The 20886-nt window shown below is 48.5% G+C and overlaps 1 protein-coding gene across 1 annotated transcript in view; it reads right to left on the bottom strand.

Annotated features, from left to right (window-relative positions):
* The window catches only part of rsrc1 (arginine/serine-rich coiled-coil 1), a 119895-nt gene extending 101581 nt beyond the window's left edge, over positions 1-18314 (bottom strand). The window contains exons 1-3 of the mRNA XM_035528646.1: positions 18230-18314; positions 17087-17269; positions 14071-14190 (exon numbers count right to left, since the gene is read on the bottom strand). Of these exons, the coding sequence (XP_035384539.1) occupies positions 14071-14190; positions 17087-17256 (290 nt within the window). The 5' untranslated portion in view covers positions 17257-17269; positions 18230-18314. The remainder of the gene's footprint in view (positions 1-14070; positions 14191-17086; positions 17270-18229) is intronic.
* Between the last annotated feature and the right edge of the window lie 2572 nt (positions 18315-20886).

Raw genomic sequence — 20886 nt, forward strand, 5'->3', positions numbered from 1 at the left:
CAGGGCAAGCACGGCTCCGTCCGCGCGGAGATTCCCAACATCTCTGCCATTCCAGAGCTGTGACTGATGTATCAACACTCACATGACTATTACTTCTGCTTCAAGTCCTCATTTACATATTAGACGGACTCCCTTCATGCATATTGATGGGGCGTTTTGTCACAGAAGCCTTCTCAGCTGAGAGCAGGGATCATAGCCAGGACGCATGGGGTGGCCACCACAGGAGCTGAAGGGGAGTTGTGGATGTCTCAGAGCACACACGCAGCAGAGATGTCTTAGCAGAACACAGGACCTGCTGCTGCTCCCCCCCCAAAAATAAAAAGATTTTTAAAAAGATACCTCGTGTTCAAAACAAAACCTGTGTGTCTGACCTATAAATGTGGGAGCATGGGCCCTCCTCCACCACACACACATACACCCACACTCACCCTCACCCACACCCACCCTCACCCACACCCACCCTCACACTCACACTCACCCTCACCCACACTCACCCTCACCCACACCCACCCTCACCCACACCCACCCTCACCCACACTCACACTCACCCACACCCACCCTCACACTCACCCTCACCCACACTCACCCTCACCCACACCCACCCTCACCCACACCCACCCTCACCCACACTCACACTCACCCACCCTCACACTCACCCACACCCACCCTCACCCACACCCACCCTCACCCACCCTCACCCTCACCCACACTCACCCACCCTCACCCTCACCCACACCCACCCTCACCCACACCCACCCTCACACTCACACTCACCCTCACACTCACCCTCACACTCACCCTCACTCACACTCACACTCACCCACACCCACCCACACCCACCCTCACCCACACCCACCCACTCACCCACACTCACTCACCCACACTCACTCACTCACCCACACTCACTCACCCACACTCACTCACCCACACTCACTCACCCACACTCACTCACCCACCCACACTCACTCACACCCACACTCACTCACCCACACTCACTCACCCACACTCACTCACCCACACTCACTCACCCACACTCACACTCACCCTCACCCACACCCACCCACACTCACACTCACTCACCCACACTCACTCACGTACACTCACCGACACTCACGTACACTCACCCTCACCCACACTCACTCACCCACACTCACCCTCACCCACACTCACCCTCACCCACACTCACCCTCACCCACACTCACTCACCCTCACCCACACTCACCCTCACCCACACTCACTCACTCACCCACACTCACCCTCACCCACACTCACCCTCACCCACACTCACCCTCACCCACACTCACTCACTCACTCACCCTCACCCACACTCACTCACTCACCCACACTCACCCTCACCCACACTCACCCACTCACCCACACTCACCCTCACCCACCCACACTCACCCTCACCCACACTCACCCTCACCCACCCACACTCACTCACTCACACTCACCCAAACTCACACTCACCCAAACTCACACTCACCCAAACTCACACTCACCCAAACTCACACTCACCCAAACTCACACTCACCCAAACTCACTCACTCTCACCCACACCCACACCGTTAGTGTGCAGGCTTATTTGAGCAGGTTGGCTGATGTAATAAGTGGCAGGTCGGTCAGGGAACGGTTCATCACTCTCCAGACCAGCACACTTCTGACCTGCTGCAAATTCCATTTATTGTAGTTAATAGACTGTGGCGAAGCTTCTAAATGTCAGATTCATTACCAAGCCCTTCCCCTTAGAGAATTACTAGCTAATTTAGGCTAAGAGTAAATGTGTTAATGTAGGAGTCCCAGATAAACAGCCCTAACACACACAGACCGGGCCCAGTGCCTGCTATTTAACATTTACTTTTTCTGATTATCTTGTGAGGGAAAGGCCTTCCCCTATGGCCTACACACAGTTTCCTTTCTTTCAAACGGGGTCTCTGTGCCCCCCCTCCACGGACGCCCCACCCCTCACCCAACCAATCCATTAAATCTAGCAGCAGCGATTGGCTGAAGCAATTTCCCCCGTGAATTATCAATAGAGTAATTACCAGTGTGTGGGAGTGTGGTGAGGCTTATCGCAGGACCCCCTGGCTGGGTTGGGGATGTGATCGCTGCCCGGGTCCTGTTTGGGTAATTATGTGCAAGGCTGCCCGCCGGCCTGCTCTTATCTGTCTGCATTATTTCCCTGCTAAACACACTTTTTTTCCGCTCAATGGGAAATTGGACATTACTGGTGTCGCAACAGCCCATGCTCGCACGCGCACGCATGCATGCGAGGCTCAAGACGGGCTGCCAGCCTCGTCGTGGAGCCCTCCGCCCATCTACGCCCGAGCTGGCCCTCACCCTCAGCTATTCCCACTCCCCGAGGGGCCGCTGGAACATCACTGGGGTGTTTATCTCGTGTTTTGTTCTCATGTACGCACACACACACACACACGTACACACACACACATGTACACACACACGTGTACACACGTACACACACACACGTTTTTCGGGCTAGTCATGGGAACCATACCTCTCCCTTTAAAAAACCAGAGACGGGCTTTCCGTTTTGTTTTTGGTCCTCATTTCAGAGATCAGCTCACTAAGACCAACAAACCAGTCCAACAGACCCACTCAAACACTCGACTGAAAACATTCGCATCGCATTGTGATGTGAGACAAAATGCTGTAGTGATGCATGAAAAAAAGACATTTAAAAATAAAAAGGATTTGCATAAAGCCTCATTTGCATATATTAGTCCCCATTTAGTTCACATGTTGCTTATACTGAGATTTGCTCATTTCCATGTCATTAGCCTTCAGATGAGCACTGAATAACGTCAGGGCCCGTTTACTGGCAGGTAGGATTGAACATTGGAAGTGTGATTAAGCGTGTGCTCTTTCTTATAACACTGGACAGCTAGCAGGGGCTCGCTGGTGCACTGTGGTTAGGACTGTGCACTCACACAACGACCTACTGGTCCTAACATCTAAGATGGCTGACCTCTGAACTCTCGTATTAAAACAACAGGTTTCCATCGAATCACTCCGCCTTTCTGAAGGATGCACTTATGGCGCGTTTACGGCCTAGTTTTATGTTTAACAAACATGTCTTAGTCGTACAACACAGTGGGATAAACAGCCTCACAAAGGCACCCGGGGCATCGTGTTACATGGCAGGGTAATCCGGACCATGCAGCCCCAGCGGCGGCCGCAGAGTTCGCCTTCATCCCGCCGTGCTGTGTACTTCAATCCACATGGCATTCCCGCTCACAAATATAACAGCGAGGTCTGGAAAATAAATACCAAGGAACTCCAAAAACGAAACGAAAACCAAACAAGCCAAACCGCACCTCTGTAGTGAACAGAGGACAGCAGAGGAGGCTCGGCGAAAGGGCCGCCCGCGTACGTCTGCTGGGAGTAATAGAGTCTGAACACAGCTGAGATGCCAGACGGGCCCCTGGGGGTACCCATGGGGGAGGTTACAAAACATGTCAATGTTTCAGGCTGTCCTCCCCTCATATCTGACTACAGGCAGGAGAGACACTCTGGAGTGACACTTCGCCTTTAAAAACTGTTACTGAAGTACAGATGAACAGTGTGTGTATATATAGTACATTATGAATTATGAAGGGCCTCTACCACTGCGCTATAATACTGTAGCTTATACAATGATTTTGGGGTCAAGTGGAAATATGAAGTAGCCAGTAAAGAATTCACAGATCCAGCCCTGCGTGCTGGAGGTGAAGATACAGCACTGTGGGGCTTCACTATGGGACCAACCACCGTCCCGCAACACCCACCAATGCCCTCAGCATCCAACCACCTTGGCCCAACGCACACCAACACCCTCACCTTCCAAACAAAGCCCCCCACCACACACCAACACCCTCACCGCCCAACCACTGTTCAATGGTCAGAGTGTCTACGGTTGGGAGGGGTGAACAGAGACAGCTCCCGCTCACACATTACGGATCTAAAAGGACTCACAAACATCCCAAGCTCTAAGAAGGCATTTTTTCCCCTCAACCAAGAACAGAAAAAGAAAGAAAAAAGAAAAAGCGTACAGCTGTGCAGAGGCCCATGTGACTGCCATCACTCCACAGGCCACAGTGCACCCCTGGCCTGGGCCTGTGGACCTATCAGTGTCACCGAGGGCACGGGCCAACCCAAACAGCAGGTCAACTAGAGGTGAGGGGTCAGAGTGCCAATAAGGTGCTGACTCAGCACTGTCGTCAAGGCTAAGTGCTCTTACACAGAGCTGACGCAGACAAGCCTGTGGATCTGATGGCCACTCTAAAATAAAAATAAATCAATTTTTAAAAAGAAGGCATCAAAGCTATAATGAGACGGTGAGTGAGTGTTAGCTCCAGCCAGAAGAAGGCATTTCAAAATAACGTAGCAGAAAATGTGTTTGTAATTAGCAGGTGTGCGCATGGGCTGGGACGTGGGGGGTTGTAGGTTCGTTTTACAAACGAGTATTTATGGAGTGTTAGTAGATCTGAGAGGAGCGCCGAACAGCGCGTTTATTGTTTAAATGTGGACGGTTTTGCCGTGTGTGGCTGAGAGACCGAGGAACCTCACACCTCCAGCAGAAATGGACTCGTGAACGGTGAGGCCCAACATGTTTACCAGGTGTGCAAGGCAGGACACAGACGTCTGGACACCATGCAGCTGCACGTCCCAGCTCCAAAAAGGGAAAAAACCCTCGTACAGGACACACACTACTCATCCCCACCGAAGGGGCAAAACTGGAGTCAGAGTTGGGTTTGCTTCAGGAATCACAGTTGGGTTTGCTTTAAGAGTCAAAGTTGGGTTTGCTTTAGGAGTCAAAGTTGGGTTTGCTTTACTTTACTCTTTGAACCGGTTTGGAAAATCTGAGTGCGGACTCCATAAACAAATGTTATTTCGGCACTGAAATCGACCAGACATGGATCTGAGTTTAACGTCCTCGATTCATCCAAACATCTGCTGTCTCCCATCACCGGTGTGCTGCCCCTAAACGATGATAGAGAGACACTGGGATGTCACACTGGTCCACTGCAGACCGATCAAAGCCAGAAGACTGACGGCTTTTAACGGCCTGCTGGACACAAGCACTCTGGACTGGTGCTGACAGCCAAATACTCAGCAGATCAGCTTCATATAGCCACTCGAACCCCACACACGTTTACACACACACACACACAAACACGTTTACATACGGTCCCTCACCCCCCCCCCAACACACACACACACACACACACACACACACACACACACGACCCCCCCCCCCCCCCAACGTGAACTCACGGTCCCTAACCTCACACACACACACACAAAAACTCACGGTCCCCCCCACGTGAACACACGGTCCCTCACCTCACACACATGGTCCCTCACCGCCTGAGCCCTCCCACGTGAACACATGGTCCCTCAACCCACCCACCCACACACACGGTCCCTCAGCCCCCACACACACACCCACACGGTCCCTCATCCTCCCCCCCCCACACACACACACGGTCCCTCACCTCACACACACACACACACACACACACACAGACGTGAACTCACCTCACACACACACACACGCACGCACACACACACACATACGTGAACTCACCTCACACACACACGTGAACTCACCTCACACACACACGTGAACTCACTTCACACACGCGCGCATGTGCGAACTCACCTCACACACGCGCGCATGTGCGAACTCACCTCACACACGCGCGCATGTGCGAACTCACCTCACACACGCGCGCATGTGCGAACTCACCTCACACACGCGCGCATGTGCGAACTCACCTCACACACGCGCGCATGTGCGAACTCACCTCACACGCGCATGTGCGAACTCACCTCACACACACGCGCGAACTCACCTCACACGCGCATGTGCGAACTCACCTCACACACACACACGCGCGCGAACTCACCTCACACACGCGCGCGAACTCACCTCACACACGCGCGCGAACTCACCTCACACGCGCGCGCGAACTCACCTCACACGCGCGCGCGAACTCACCTCACACGCGCGCGCGAACTCACCTCACACGCGCGAACTCACCTCACACACACGCGCGCGAACTCACCTCACACACACACACGTGAACTCACCTCACACACACACACACGTGAACTCACCTCACACACACACACGAACTCGCCTCACGTGAACTCGCCTCACACACACGTGAACTCGCCTCACACACACACACGTGAACTCACCTCACACACACACACACACACACACACACACACACACGTGAACTCACCTCACACACACACACACACGTGAACTCACCTCACACACACACACACACGTGAACTCACCTCACACACACACAAGTGAACTCACCTCACACACACACAAGTGAACTCACCTCACACACACACACACGTGAACTCACCTCACACACGTGAACTCACCACACACACGTGAACTCACCTCACACACACACACGTGAACTCACCTCACACACACACACACGTGAACTCACCTCACACACACACACACGTGAACTCACCTCACACACACACACACGAACTCACCTCACACACACACACACGAACTCACCTCACACACACACACACGAACTCACCTCACACACACACACACGAACTCACCTCACACACACACACACGAACTCACCTCACACACACGAACTCACCTCACACACACGAACTCACCTCACACACACGAACTCACCTCACACACACGAACTCACCTCACACACACGAACTCACCTCACACACACGAACTCACCTCACACACACGAACTCACCTCACACACACGAACTCACCTCACACACACGAACTCACCTCACACACACGAACTCACCTCACACACACGAACTCACCTCACACACACGAACTCACCTCACACACACGAACTCACCTCACACACACGAACTCACCTCACACACACACGAACTCACCTCACACACACACGAACTCACCTCACACACACACGAACTCACCTCACACACACACGAACTCACCTCACACACACACACACACACACGAACTCACCTCACACACACACACACACACACGAACTCACCTCACACACACACACACACACACGAACTCACCTCACACACACACACACACACACGAACTCACCTCACACACACACACACACACACGAACTCACCTCACACACACACACACGAACTCACCTCACACACACACACACGAACTCACCTCACACACACACACACACACACACGAACTCACCTCACACACACACACACACACACACACGAACTCACCTCACACACACACACACACACACACACGAACTCACCTCACACACACACACACACACACGAACTCACCTCACACACACACACACACACACGAACTCACCTCACACACACACACACACACGAACTCACCTCACACACACACACACACACGAACTCACCTCACACACACACACGAACTCTCCTCACACACACACACGAACTCTCCTCACACACACACACGAACTCTCCTCACACACACACACGAACTCTCCTCACACACACACACGAACTCTCCTCACACACACACACGAACTCTCCTCACACACACACACACACGAACTCTCCTCACACACACACACACACACGAACTCACCTCACACACACACACACACACGAACTCACCTCACACACACACACACACACACGAACTCACCTCACACACACACACACACACACACGAACTCACCTCACACACACACACACACACACGAACTCACCTCACACACACACACACGAACTCACCTCACACACACACACACGAACTCACCTCACACACACACACGAACTCACCTCACACACACGAACTCACCTCACACACACGAACTCACCTCACACACACACACACACGAACTCACCTCACACACACGAACTCACCTCACACACACACACACACACACACACGAATTCACCTCACACACACACACACACACCTCACACACACACACCTCACACACGAATTCACCTCACACACACACACACACACCTCACACACACACACCTCACACACACACACACACACACACACACACACACACACACACACACACACCTCTACTTATGGTCAGCATTAAAGCATCTATAGGGAACCTGCTCTCCGGACACTTACAGCATACAGCTCCACCTGAAACTCTTCAGACACCTACGCACTCACACACGTACACATACAGAGACACAGAGGCAAGGACCCTCTCAGGAGACTTCAGATCAGTCTGACAGGAATGAGATTACCATGTGATTTGACACAAGCAAAAAAGACAATGTATATTCAGAAGGTGTTGGTCACACCTACCCAAATCATGCACAGACAGGGGTCTGTCAGAGGCAGTGTCCGGCACAGACAGACTAGTTTTTTCAGGTCTCACCAAATCACCCTCATCTGGTTAGGGATTAGTGTCTCAAAAAACCCTTTGTTCAAATAAATAAAACAAATTTGAAAAACTGTTTTCTGATGAAAGGTAAGCGGGAAAAACTGGATGCCTTTGGTAAGAACTTCCGGTAAGTGTCCTGTAGGAGAGACAGTTACAGGGAGCCTCAGCGTGACCAGACCCCAGCTCTGTGTCGTCCCGTGGGACACCACGCCCGCCATGACCACTTCCCCACCTCCAAACGGCGCTACTGAGCAGCGCCTGTCCGCGTCGGCACGGCGACCACGCTCGGGCCCGCCAATTAGAAATAATTAGGCAGCCAGTGCGGTGCGGGCCTTTTTAAGTGCATACACAACGGCGTGCCGACGCTGATTAGCCGGCCCGCGTGGCGCAGGAGCTCAAACGCACGGCGGATAATTGCGACGGCGAGCACAAAGTGGCGGCCCGGCTCTGTACTTCACCTTAACGCGTTTCAAAACTCCACTCCATTACGGCCCCTAATTAATCCGCCATTAATTGCAGGAAGGGCCCAGTCTACCTCACTTCGTCTCTAATTACCATCTTATAAATAGTTATGCTTCTAATTAACGTGTTCATTAGGCAGGATATTCTCTCTCAAAGCGGCGCTCTGAGCCAAAAGGTTCGGCAGCCAGAAGGTGAGGCCATTCTGATAGCACTGGCTTTTATTTTTACTACATTCAACCTCCTAATTGGCATTTAAAACCCGATTTGGAAGAACTTCAAGAAGGGCTTAAATGGGGGGGGGAGGAGAGAAATTCATTTTGTATTCGTATTCCAATAGCAGAAGCTTAAAAAGGATCATGTCACCAAACGCAACTTTGAATGGGATGAAATAAACGGAGCTAATTGTGAATTAGTGGCCAGCGATGACTGTCGCCGCCGTATCCCAGTGTCTCGGCAGGAGCTGGGGACAAACGGAGCCCAGGCCAAACCATTCTTCCAAAAGCTCCTAAACGACGTCTAAAAATCACTGGGAAATTTGACAAACACGGCATCATCCCAGCGCCGTGAGAAGTCTCGTACAAGCAGGAATTCTGATACATCCGTCCTCGGCATGAAAGGAGAAAATACCCACCACCCTTAATATTACCTGCTCATCACCCACAGGGCACTAACCAGCTCAGGGTGGGGGTTCTGGGTCCTGACTACAGACTGCCAGGCTAGCCTCTGACCAATCAGAGACTGCCAGGCTAGCCTCTGACCAATCAGAGACTGCCAGACTAGCCGAGTACAGACGAACAGGCTGCCCGTGCTCCCAAACAGTGGTATTTATTCAGGCCAGATTTCTGTACATAGTGGACAAACTCTCCCTCATCCCTGCGTGACTGACTGGACCCACTCCGTCCTGCCACCAAGAATAATGCAAGAACCAAGTTACCAAAAGAATCTCTGCCCAGCTCATATGCAGGGAATAAATTCATAAGTATGTCCATGTGTTTGTTAAAGAGTGTGTGTGTGTGTGTGTGTGTGTGTGTGTGTGAGAGCACTCTTGAACAGTGTTGGTAATACCTTTGTGCTATTGTGGATGAGCTGCATGTATTTAAACAGCACGCGTTTGTAATATCTGTATATGCAGGGGTGTGTGTGTGTTTGAGCATCCAACCATCAGGCGAGCAGATCAGCTCCTCCCAGCTCCCCAAAGCCCGTCACCCTTTGGAAGTGCCCTGGGGGGGTGGGGGTAAGAGGCAGAGCGCAGAGGGGGGGTCTTTTGGCAGGCAGGGTGAGCCGTGCTCGCGGCAAGCCGTGGATAAAAGCACCCTGCCCTGTCACTCGCTTACGCTGCTCTTTGGTAAATAAAGGTGTCTGACAACAAAGGCCAGGCAGGTCTGACTGCTTTATCTGTTTATGTTTCTTTCTTTAGTGAAGGAGATAAATCCACGAGAGAGAGAGAGAGAGAGAGAGAGAGAGAGAGAGAGAGAGAGAGAGAGAGAGAGAGAGAGAGAGACGCACCTCTGTGCACTCTGGATGTAACGAGGGAATAGAGAAGAGACGGTAAAAACAAAACAAAGAAAGAATGTGGTGTCTCAGATCAGGGCTGGTGGAGGCATGTTGATCTTGATAAAATAGAGAGCACGTGTCCGGTCCGACAGAGACGCGAGAGCAACCCCACAGCGCAGGACCCACCCACGCGTGCCTGGGCATCAGCAGAGCAGGTGCGTGACTAAGGGGCGGGGCTTGAGCCACTACCTGGTGTCCCAAAAGTAGCAGAGGGGGAAAAAGCAGAGGTGCAACCAGGAAACGTCAGATCCTTTCTTTCTTCAGACGGATAACGGATAAAAGTTTCGCTTCCGCTGGGACGCTCCCAAACAGGAGGCAGGGAGACCAGATGATGAGGAAACTCCGTTTCCAGGCTGTAGTTTCTCACAGAAGGGTTTCTTCTCAGTTCTTTACTCTGCCCTTCCAACCGTCTTCATGGTCCTTGTGCCAGAAGGTCTGGGGGGTTTTCCGGAGCGCTTGGAGCGACGTCAGAAGGATGTAGCCTCGAACAGGGCGACAGTTAGGCCTGCAGACAGGGGTCTGTCTGTCAGAAGCTCGGTGTTTGAAAGACAAAACGACATCAAAGTGGACCCTGTAGTTCGTGATAAATCACGTTCCTGATCATGTTGTGCAGAACTAATGGTAATTTAAAATCATTTAAACGACCGTGTTAGCTCACTTCTAAAATCTAATTTTTGGCTGTCTCTCAAAATAATATTGACCAATATCACAGAGACACAATCCAATCAAATCATGCTGTCTTAAACAGAGGAGTCGTGACTTCTGTTCCACACTGTGTTTAAGATCCTTTAATGCAATCAGTGCGAAACAGGAGGACCTGTGCAACCATCTTACAATTATCTTGTGCCTCGTGTGTTTTGAATGCTCTCCCTAGTCTCTGCGCTCACGCATTGGGAACGCTTTCCCTACTCTCTAGACACCTGGCCTCGGCTGCCTGCATAATTCCCAAACAGAGTTTTAAAATCCATATATCAAAGCACTCAGCAGCTCAGAACCAACACCAACTCCCATGGTGCCATGCGCACTGGCCCAGAGCCCGTGGGTAACGTAGTCGGAGAACATCCCATAACTCACAGCCTACTGCTCTCGGAGACGCCTGCGGCACTGTCCGTTTCGACTCCCCCTCCTGCTGTTGCCGTGAGCGACAACCCGGAGAAGACGCTCACACCTCCTGTGATCTTAAACAGGTCCTACACCTCTCTCCCTGCATGAAGAGGAAAAACACCTGGCACTAGGACGCGCTACTGAGCTCTGGACCTCACAGAAAACCAGAGGAAATACTGATCAGGGGCCAGTGAGGCGCAGGCCTGTGTGTTATGGTTTAAGCAGGCCTGGGTGTCTGCCTGGGCATTTTGGGCCAAGGGGCGAATTAGCAACACCGCAAAAGAGTGACAGCAAAAACGACCAATGACTGGCTCTCTGCAAGAGGTTGAAACCGCCTGTAATCGGCTACGTCGCTGCTCCGGCCTGTGTGGCCACGGCCTGTGTGCAGGGAGACCAGGGCCCCATCAAAGGAAATGTCCATGTGTAGAGGCCTGTCAGGTGCTCAAGTCCCCACGGTCAGAGCGGGATGGATTACCGACCTGTCAGGAATTCTCTCTGCTCATATTCTCATTTTCTGATATCAGCAGGAAAAAAACAGCCTATAATGGAGCATTATTCTAATTTTGGTTATTTATATTTTTTGTTTGTTTGTTTATTTATTTATATTTAGGCATAAGGGACAGAGAAAGTAATATTCACTCCCAGTCCAGCCTAATCTTCTCTGCAGATATTCCTGTTCCTCTGAATAATATCCAAAGGTGGTTATTCCCCCCCTCATATTCCAGCTTTCACACAGTACTTGATCACATGGTGTCAGTGTATCAATCACAGACAGCTGTCCACTCAATCCCTCCCCTGATTCATCAGCCTGCCTGTCCCGCAACTCTCTAAGTCGACCCAAACCGTTTTAACAGGACAGTGACAGATAGCGGCCCGGCCTGTCCCCGTGACCCCCCCTCCCAGCCGCCCCACACTCAGAACTTCCAGAACTATTCTTTGTAGGACTTAAATGTGTTTTTAAGTCTTAAATTCATGTTACATCATCACCTATTAAATTACAAATTGCAGAGAAAATCATTACACAAACTAAATCATTTACTACGTAATTTTTCATAACTGAATCATTTTAAAGTGGCAAAGTTCCAAGGCTGGTGTCTTGCAGGGGGGGGATCTACACACACAAGGTGGAGATTCAAATCAGATCTTAAAATAAATTCCTCCTAGAATGTTGTTCACTCCCATTCTGCACAGGGACTTTAGAGGAGAGGGGCCCCCCTTCACTAATCCCGTGAGTGTTGACTCGCCTGCAGTATGGCTTTTATGAAGGAAGATCTTCCTGATTGGCCTCACAGCACTATAGCATAAAGGTTAAAAAACTGCACAACCCCATCAATAAAACTCTGGTTCCACAGACACAAGTGTGCGGCGTGCAGAAGCTGTCATTAGCCCTCCATTGCCCCGGTAGGTGAACAGCCATATGACCAGACATCTCCGTGGTGATTGCCATCCTTCCTCCATCTATCGGCAGAGGCCTGGTAGGCATACATCGCCAGCTCCACCCCATGGTTCTGTAGTGTGCGGTCATCATGCTCTTTGCCACTGCATTTAAATTTCATTTGCAATGCTAATGATATCTGTTTCTTCCAGCTACCAAGTGTGACGTACACACAATTAATCTCGCTGCACTCGTGTGTGTGTGTGTGTGTGTGTGTGTGTGCGCGCATGCGCGCAAAGGGAAAAGCAAAAACAAATAAACGTTTCAATAAACAGCAGAGAGATAATGAGGTTTTAATCGCATTAATTAACCAGCATAAGTGGGTCTTTCTGTCTCTGTGACTGAGGGGCGCCCTCTGACCCAGGGGTGCTTGGGCCTGCACTTAATTAATAGACAATAAAACGATCGTTCTAATGTAGACTGATAACAACTGTAGCAGTGGGAGGGGCAAGCAGGCGGAGCCAAGCCGCTAGCAGGAGATACAGTGTCGCAAAGCACGAGATCTTTAATGGCTCGTGGTCACAAGCTAATTAGCCAAGCGGCCGAATTAATGAGGCGGGGGGACTTCAGCCCTCCATGGCTAATACATGAGAGCGAACAGCCAGGAATTACAAACAGATTTAGGGGGGTGGTACTTTGCTTCGGAGTAATATTGGGAATATCTCTCTACAATCTCCATCACTTCAAGTTCTGAGAGAAAAACTAAACTGTTAGACGGCAACCTTACGATTCATGACCACCAGTTATATCAACAGTGCCGTCTTAATGAATGAAACGCCATAAACATCTGTACTTACAACACTGGACTTTTTTTTGCCAATTTGTAATGGTGCCCACATTTTCTCCAGTGCAGAACCTAAAGCTTGTTGAACTACAACTGCAGAAACCTTAGAGAGGGCGTGTCACTGTCCAAGCGCTGCACCACAGCGCTGACAGTAATGACATGAATTACGCAACTCTGGCAGACGCGACCAAGGCCTCCGGAAAGAGTTTGACAACCAAATCAGAGTTCTGTGCAGTCAAGAAAATCAGTCACTCCCTGTCATTTAAAAGATCTCAAACTGAACTCATGTACTAAAATAGCAGATGCCAAGGCCCCTAAGAAACTGCTGCCTGGTGTTGGTGGGCGGGTCCTCTTACCTCTTATGGCTGCGGGAGCGAGACCTCCGGGATCTGTGGCTCCGCCCCCTGTCAGCGCTGCGGCTCCGCCTCCTGTGGCTGGAGCCTCTGGAGGAACTGCTGGTTGAGCGATGCCTGCGTCTGGAGGAGGAAGAGCCAATATTACATCATCCTCAGTGTATACACACACACACACACACACACATACAGTCTCTCTCTCATTACTCATACACACACACACACACACACACACACACACACACACACAGTCTCTCTCTCATTACTCATACACACACACACACACACACACACACACACACACACACCATCGCATAAACATACACACCCCGCACGTCTCATAAGGACACACCAACTAATATACACACACGTATCTCAAACACACGTACACCCCTGCATATTGTCTCACACGCACACGGATCATCTCATATTCACCCACACACCCCTTTATCATACACTTTCCTTATGTACTTTCTCACACACACACACACACACACACACACAGTACAGTGATCCCATTTAAAGAATACTGTAATTGAGCACTATGATATCAGATATGACCTCGCTGTGGTTCTGCACACATAACTAATTACACTTGAATGACAGACTTTGATTTTTTTTTCTAATTTATATTACTGAATATAAAACAATTTAAAGCCATTAATTTTAATTAAAGAAACATTTTCATTGCAGAAAAATTCTGATAAAAATGGCAGATATCTATTATCAAACATATTATTTGAAATGTAATGTTTTTAGCATAGAAGCCTGTAAAAGGAAATGCTGCCAGTGTGTGTGTGCGTGCATATGTGAAATTAAAACAACACTGTGCTATTAAAGTATTTCCACAGCTAAGTATAACTGTGAGCTACAGGCAGGCCAGAGCAGCGGCACACGCAGTTCCAACGCGGCAGCACACACAGAGGCAGCATGGAGTTCATGTGTGGCACTCGGAAATAAAGAGCACATAAAAGCTCTTGATGGTGGCGCAGGCAGATAATCGGAGGTCACCAACAGAGGTCAAGCCCCAGGACTCGGAGTACGAGCCCATCAGCAGGGATGACTCACTGGACCGTGTTTAGAAAGGCTGACCTCACTCTCTCAGCAAAGCCAGACACACAACTCTATCACTCTCCATTATTTCAACTAACGAACTCCCCAACCACACTACACTCATTTCTTTGCTCTTCCTGTAGCCGACTTGGCAGCTGTGCTCCCTTCGCCCATGAATAAATAAAAGTGTTTATCTTAAATGTTTTTTTTTAAATCACAATTTAGTTTATTTGCCTGATTAAATTCCCTCGCTCAGACCTGCGCCAGCCAGCCCCGGGGAGCGGGTCAGCGCGGCAGAGGGTGACAGGCAGGCTCGGTGTGCGCCAAGGCCAGACTATCGGGGTAACACCTCGGGAAGATGAGCCGAGCTGTTGGGGGAATTCCCCCCTTCATCTCGTACACTCCATGAGAGAGAGCACAGCTAGGAAAAGTGAGCGTGACAGCTAGCATGTGCGTCTGTATGCATCCCGCTACCAGGTAGTTTAAGTCACGTTCTGCGTCCTGTGCTCGGGCAGTGGACCTAATCGTTTCTGTATGGTTTGGACTGAAGGAGCTATGACTGCTCTGCTGGGACAGAAACCACTACAAACAAAAACACTGTAAACAAACACTGTACTACTAAAACACATTTGTGAAGCTTCTGCTCTTTCACACACACAAGCTTATGATTCATTTACTATATGGGACAGCTACTTCACTTTAAACTTTACCATTTGTAACACATCTGGATCCAGAGAGGAAGAAACAAAGCACATGCCTGTAAGAGCACATGTGGGGCATGTGTGTACTCCCATCCAATCAAAACCATGGAAAAATAAGAGCCATCCAATCCCAACCATGGAACATGTAATGCTCCCTTACTAAATGGCATGAATACCTGAACCCGAGTCAGAAGTCTTCCTATAGCGTGGAAGAGACTGCTGGGAGTGGGCTGAGCTTAAATTACATCACTTTTCTTCTCATTTCTTGATTTGGTCTTGGACACACACAGAACCGTTCGAGGCAGTAGCCACTAAAGTGTGGAATAACATCTGCACCGCCAAGGGAGACATCCGCTAAACATCTAAGCATCAACCTGTGACAAATGGCAGCCCAAAACAAACAGCTCAAATCAGAAGGGACCTGAGGGAGCTAGAACCTCAAACAGCCAAACGAGATTTGTTTCTCAGCTGTATTTAGTTTAGGGTCATTTAACGATACCCACATATCACACAAGGTGACCGCTTGTAATATTGCGAAATCAGAATGAAGTACAGACGACAGAGATGACAAGTGAGCTTCCTGTAACCCAGCACGAGTCTTCCACCCACAGGACAGGTGCTCTCACCCTCTTGCGTGTTATGCACCCAAAGGGAGAACTCAATTTCTCTCTGACTTTAGCAATCTCCAGCCACTAACACGGCATGCCTCAATCCTGAACTCGTCCCCATCGTGCGGCTTTCCCGACTGCAATAATTGTGCCATTTCAATCACAGAACTATAATCAGTAAACGCAAACATGTTTTATGAGTTGCACTAATTGAACTGCATATTGCACAGGAGAAAAACACAAAACATTAATCCCTTACGATGTTGCCAACTAGAGGTCACTAACTAGAGAGGTCGCTAAATAAATTAGCACCAATCTGTTCGTGCTACTACACTCAGCGTGAAGGGACACTGAATCCATACTCCATCTGTTTCCATGCACAGTTCCACGCCTCTGTGCCCAGTGCTATGGCATTACTATGTCAGTGTCTCTTCTGTGTTGGGAACAGTAATACAGTCAGCGGGTCCTTCATTCAGAAACCGACCACAGGCAAATCAGATGTGTGTGCCAACAGACATGCACCTATAAGACAGGGGTGCCTAACAACATGTCCAGTGAACGACAGCACAAGGCGTGTGTTTTCAGTTAACTGGGTGGTATATGCGTATAGCTTAACACACGTCCCCAACTACCCCGTAGACTTGACTGGAGCTCTACCTCCTGTCCCGGTCCCGGGAGCTTGTGCGACTTCGCCGGCTGGACTGTTTGCTGCGGCTGGTCACTCGGCTCCCCGATGAGCTAGTGGATGAGGAAGAGGAGCGACGTCTCTGCTTCCTCCTCCGCCTGCCGCGGTCATCGTCCTCGCTGTCCGAGGAGTGGCGACCCATGTTCACGCGGTCCCTGGGGAAGAGCAAAACAAAAGAGCCAAGCAGTGAACGCAAGGGCGTAAGGAAACGCCCTCACACATAATAAATAGTTTCTATTTCAAATGATGCCCAACTATTTACATTTACAGCATTTCGCTGACACCTTCCTCCAAAGCGACTTACAATCACGACTGAGTACAACTTGAGTAATTGAGGGTTAAGGGTCTTGCTCAGGGGCCCAACAGTGACAACTTGGCAGTGGTGGAGCTTGAACCAGCAAGTTTCTGATTACAAGTCAAGTACCTGAACCACTGAGCTACCACTGCACTACCTAGCAACTCATTCAAGCCAGATTCTACTTCCTTCTATTCTTCGACGAAATCTCACAACCTGTTAAAAGGGTAAACGTTGTCCTGCCCGCCAGCAAGTGCAAAATGTTGCTGTTATCAGTCAGTAAGACAGCTAGTGTTATCTATGGCTTTCTAATCACGACAAAGCCTCGGGCTTCACAAGGTGTTTACAAACGTGCGTAAGAGATGCCGTTACTCGGTAAACACTTCTCTCTGTGTCAGTATGTCGGTAAACAACTAAGACAATTAAACTTAATGTCGTGAAGTTTCCTACATTCGTTTCCTAAGTAACACGACCACCTCACAGTCATACCACAGACTTGAAGGGTTAGCTAACGCTAGCAGCCTTTACTAAAAGGAGAATTTTAACATTCCCCTGAACGCGTGTAAGATTTATAATGAAAGGCACGGCAAATGCCGACCGAAAACAAAACTTCTGTTTACTTTTTATTATTACCTGTTTTTATTATTATCTGTTTGCCACAGTCGGGTAGCGAGTTAGCTAAGCTTTGCTAACCTAGCTAGCGGTTAGCAAGCTTTCATAAGGTAACTTTAGACACTACTTAACAGCAATGTGTGCAGTATTTAAATATATTGACACAATATATCAGGGTAACAAACACAAATAAGCACTCAACTCTTACCGTTTAATTGTATAATTAGACTCCTATGTTTCCTAATCCTCAGAAAACTCAAACACCGGCGCCATGAAACGACACAGAAGGCATGAATAATCGATGCCGAGACCGACGAGCAACAGAAGAGCAAGGAATCGAATGCTGAGCGATCGCTCGCCTGCACGGCGTCTCGGGGGGCAAACTTCAGCCATGCGTATGTCTGATCACGCATGGGGTGCTTTTACTGAGGAAGGAAACATTAGGCATGACTTCGAACATTGTGTTTTTGTTTGTTTCGTCAACAATGTCATTTTAAGACCAAGCCTTCGTAAAGTAGCATATTAAAATATGAAAAGGAATATTTCCATCTTAGCCATGGTGTCGCGCTTGTCTTAGGGAGGTGATGTGGCGGTTGTCTATAGGCTACCATGATCTGAAAACAGACCTGCTTTCAGAAATATCCCGACCTTTTCTGAATCAATAGCCCGAAATAATCACCTAACAGATTCGCTCTTCTAATCTAAAAGAAAATGATAACGAAAGATCAAAAACTAGAAAATGTTAACAATTATATTGCTAGCTAACATGTAAAATAAATGTATTTACAATATTATTTTTATCATTATCAGTTAACAGAATAATATTTATTCCGATTGCGGACAGTTTTCCTCAATGGGCGTGCTGATAAAAACGTCATGTAGGCCTACAGAAATAACTACTGTTTGGTGTTGTGTTTAATATATTTTAAATAAAACGGTTTCAATTAAAATGTCAGGCACAATTTCATTTACAGCAACATTTTGTAGTGTGCTATTGACAGCTCCTGGAATAATCCCACAGCTGTCTGTTTGAAAGCCAGAATTGTTAATGAAATGACGAGGCGAGTCTCGGTAAGTAAAATGATCCCCACACAAACCCTCGATACAGTCATGGTTGCTCACCTGCATACAGACTTGTAGGTCTAAACAGTAATATTCCAGTGGTTGTCTGTATAACTTTTAATAGTTTATAACGGGTAAACTGTACGAGGTTAAATTATTCCTACATTTGGAGAATGCAAGAATATATATAGAGCACTCCAGGAAATAGCCTAAAATAATTAATGACCGTTGTTCTGAAGACATAAATATTTAATAAGGCGACTTGTTGGAAAACGTTGGCAAATGATATTTCATATAGATTATCAATAAGCGCCCACAATTTTGCTTCCACCGACATAATAGGTTTTTCTAGATTCTATATCTTGTTGTATTTTGTCTTTTTAATTCCCTCTAAATTGTCACGTCCCTGGAGGCATTTATTTACCTTAACTGACAATTCTGCATTATTCATGTCAAATATATAATAATAATAATAATAATAATAATAATAATAATAATAATAATAATAATATTAATAATAATAATTAATAATAATATTAACCATGTGCATAGTTTTCAGGACTAATTAATAACCTGGAGCGCGGATTCTAACAAAAGATTTTGTAATGAATCAGTCGTGTTCCTGTAAAGGGGCATAAGGATTTGACTGTCTTCCCGAGCACTGTATCATCTTTAGTCTATATTTAAGAAAGCTTAAATATGATGTGTGCTCATTACCATATTCTAATAAAATATTTACATTCAAACCTCTAGACGATTTTAAAAGTCGTCAGAAATTAACTGCCGTATAAAGTTTGTTCTAAACAAGGGACTACAACGTTAACCGCGGTATTTAATTAGTCGATGGCCGATCCGTAGACTATATAATGCCAAAGGTTAAGATGTCGTTCCGTGTTCGTCTCCGTGTCGGTCCGCGGTAGAATTATAACAGTTATACTCTACATGTTTATTCTGATCCGTCAGCTCTTGCTTTTAGAATTTTGGTTTAGATGACAACATTCACAGGCCTATAACAATTGACGTTTCTATTAGTGTCACTATAACACCATTATCATCAAAATCAATAAATTAGATCTGTGTTAAAAAGGTTTATTATAGTCTATAAATTAGCTGTACTGTAGTCTATTATTTTGCGTGCTAAATGAAACTAAATATTGCTCACAAATGAAAACAAAACGTGTGTTATTTACAGTCTACTACTGAATCGGATCAAGACGTCTAACTGCAGTAATTACGCTGTTTGTGCACGTGTCACTTCCATTACCGCGCAGCGCGCGCTTAATCCGTCCGGGTCCCCTCTTTACCTTTTCCCGCGTCTGTGTCGCGCTCGCGCCCCCCCCCCCCACCCCCACCCCCACCCCCCCAAGATCAAAGAGTTTCTGCGGAAGCTCCGTGTCCGTGCGTTCTCTTCTGCACGCCACGAGCCTGTCATTTTCAGTTTTGGCCACGCCCCTGCAGAGCTCATGTGCATATCCCTGGTGCTTCAAAAAAAAGAAAAAGAAACGGAAAGAAAAGAAAAAAGTAACTCGTGACACTGCAGCGGATCCACACGCTTAATTGCATTAATTTGTTCGTCTTGTCAATCTCGGATTAATGGCCAATCGCGTCCTCGCGAGGATGATGTGAGCGTGAGGGGTTGAGATTGCCCCCCGCCCCTGCAGCCTGTCCGTGCGCGGCCAAGGAGCGGCTCGTCCCGGCTTCCTGAGGGGGGGTAATTTGCACGGATCAAGGGGCAGGCGTTGCGAAGTATAAATAGTGTGACTTCAATAGCGTAGCAGCAGCAGGTCCGTACTCTGCAACAAG

This window comes from Electrophorus electricus, chromosome 7 (genome assembly GCF_013358815.1).
Source record: "Electrophorus electricus isolate fEleEle1 chromosome 7, fEleEle1.pri, whole genome shotgun sequence".
Lineage (NCBI taxonomy): Eukaryota > Metazoa > Chordata > Actinopteri > Gymnotiformes > Gymnotidae > Electrophorus > Electrophorus electricus.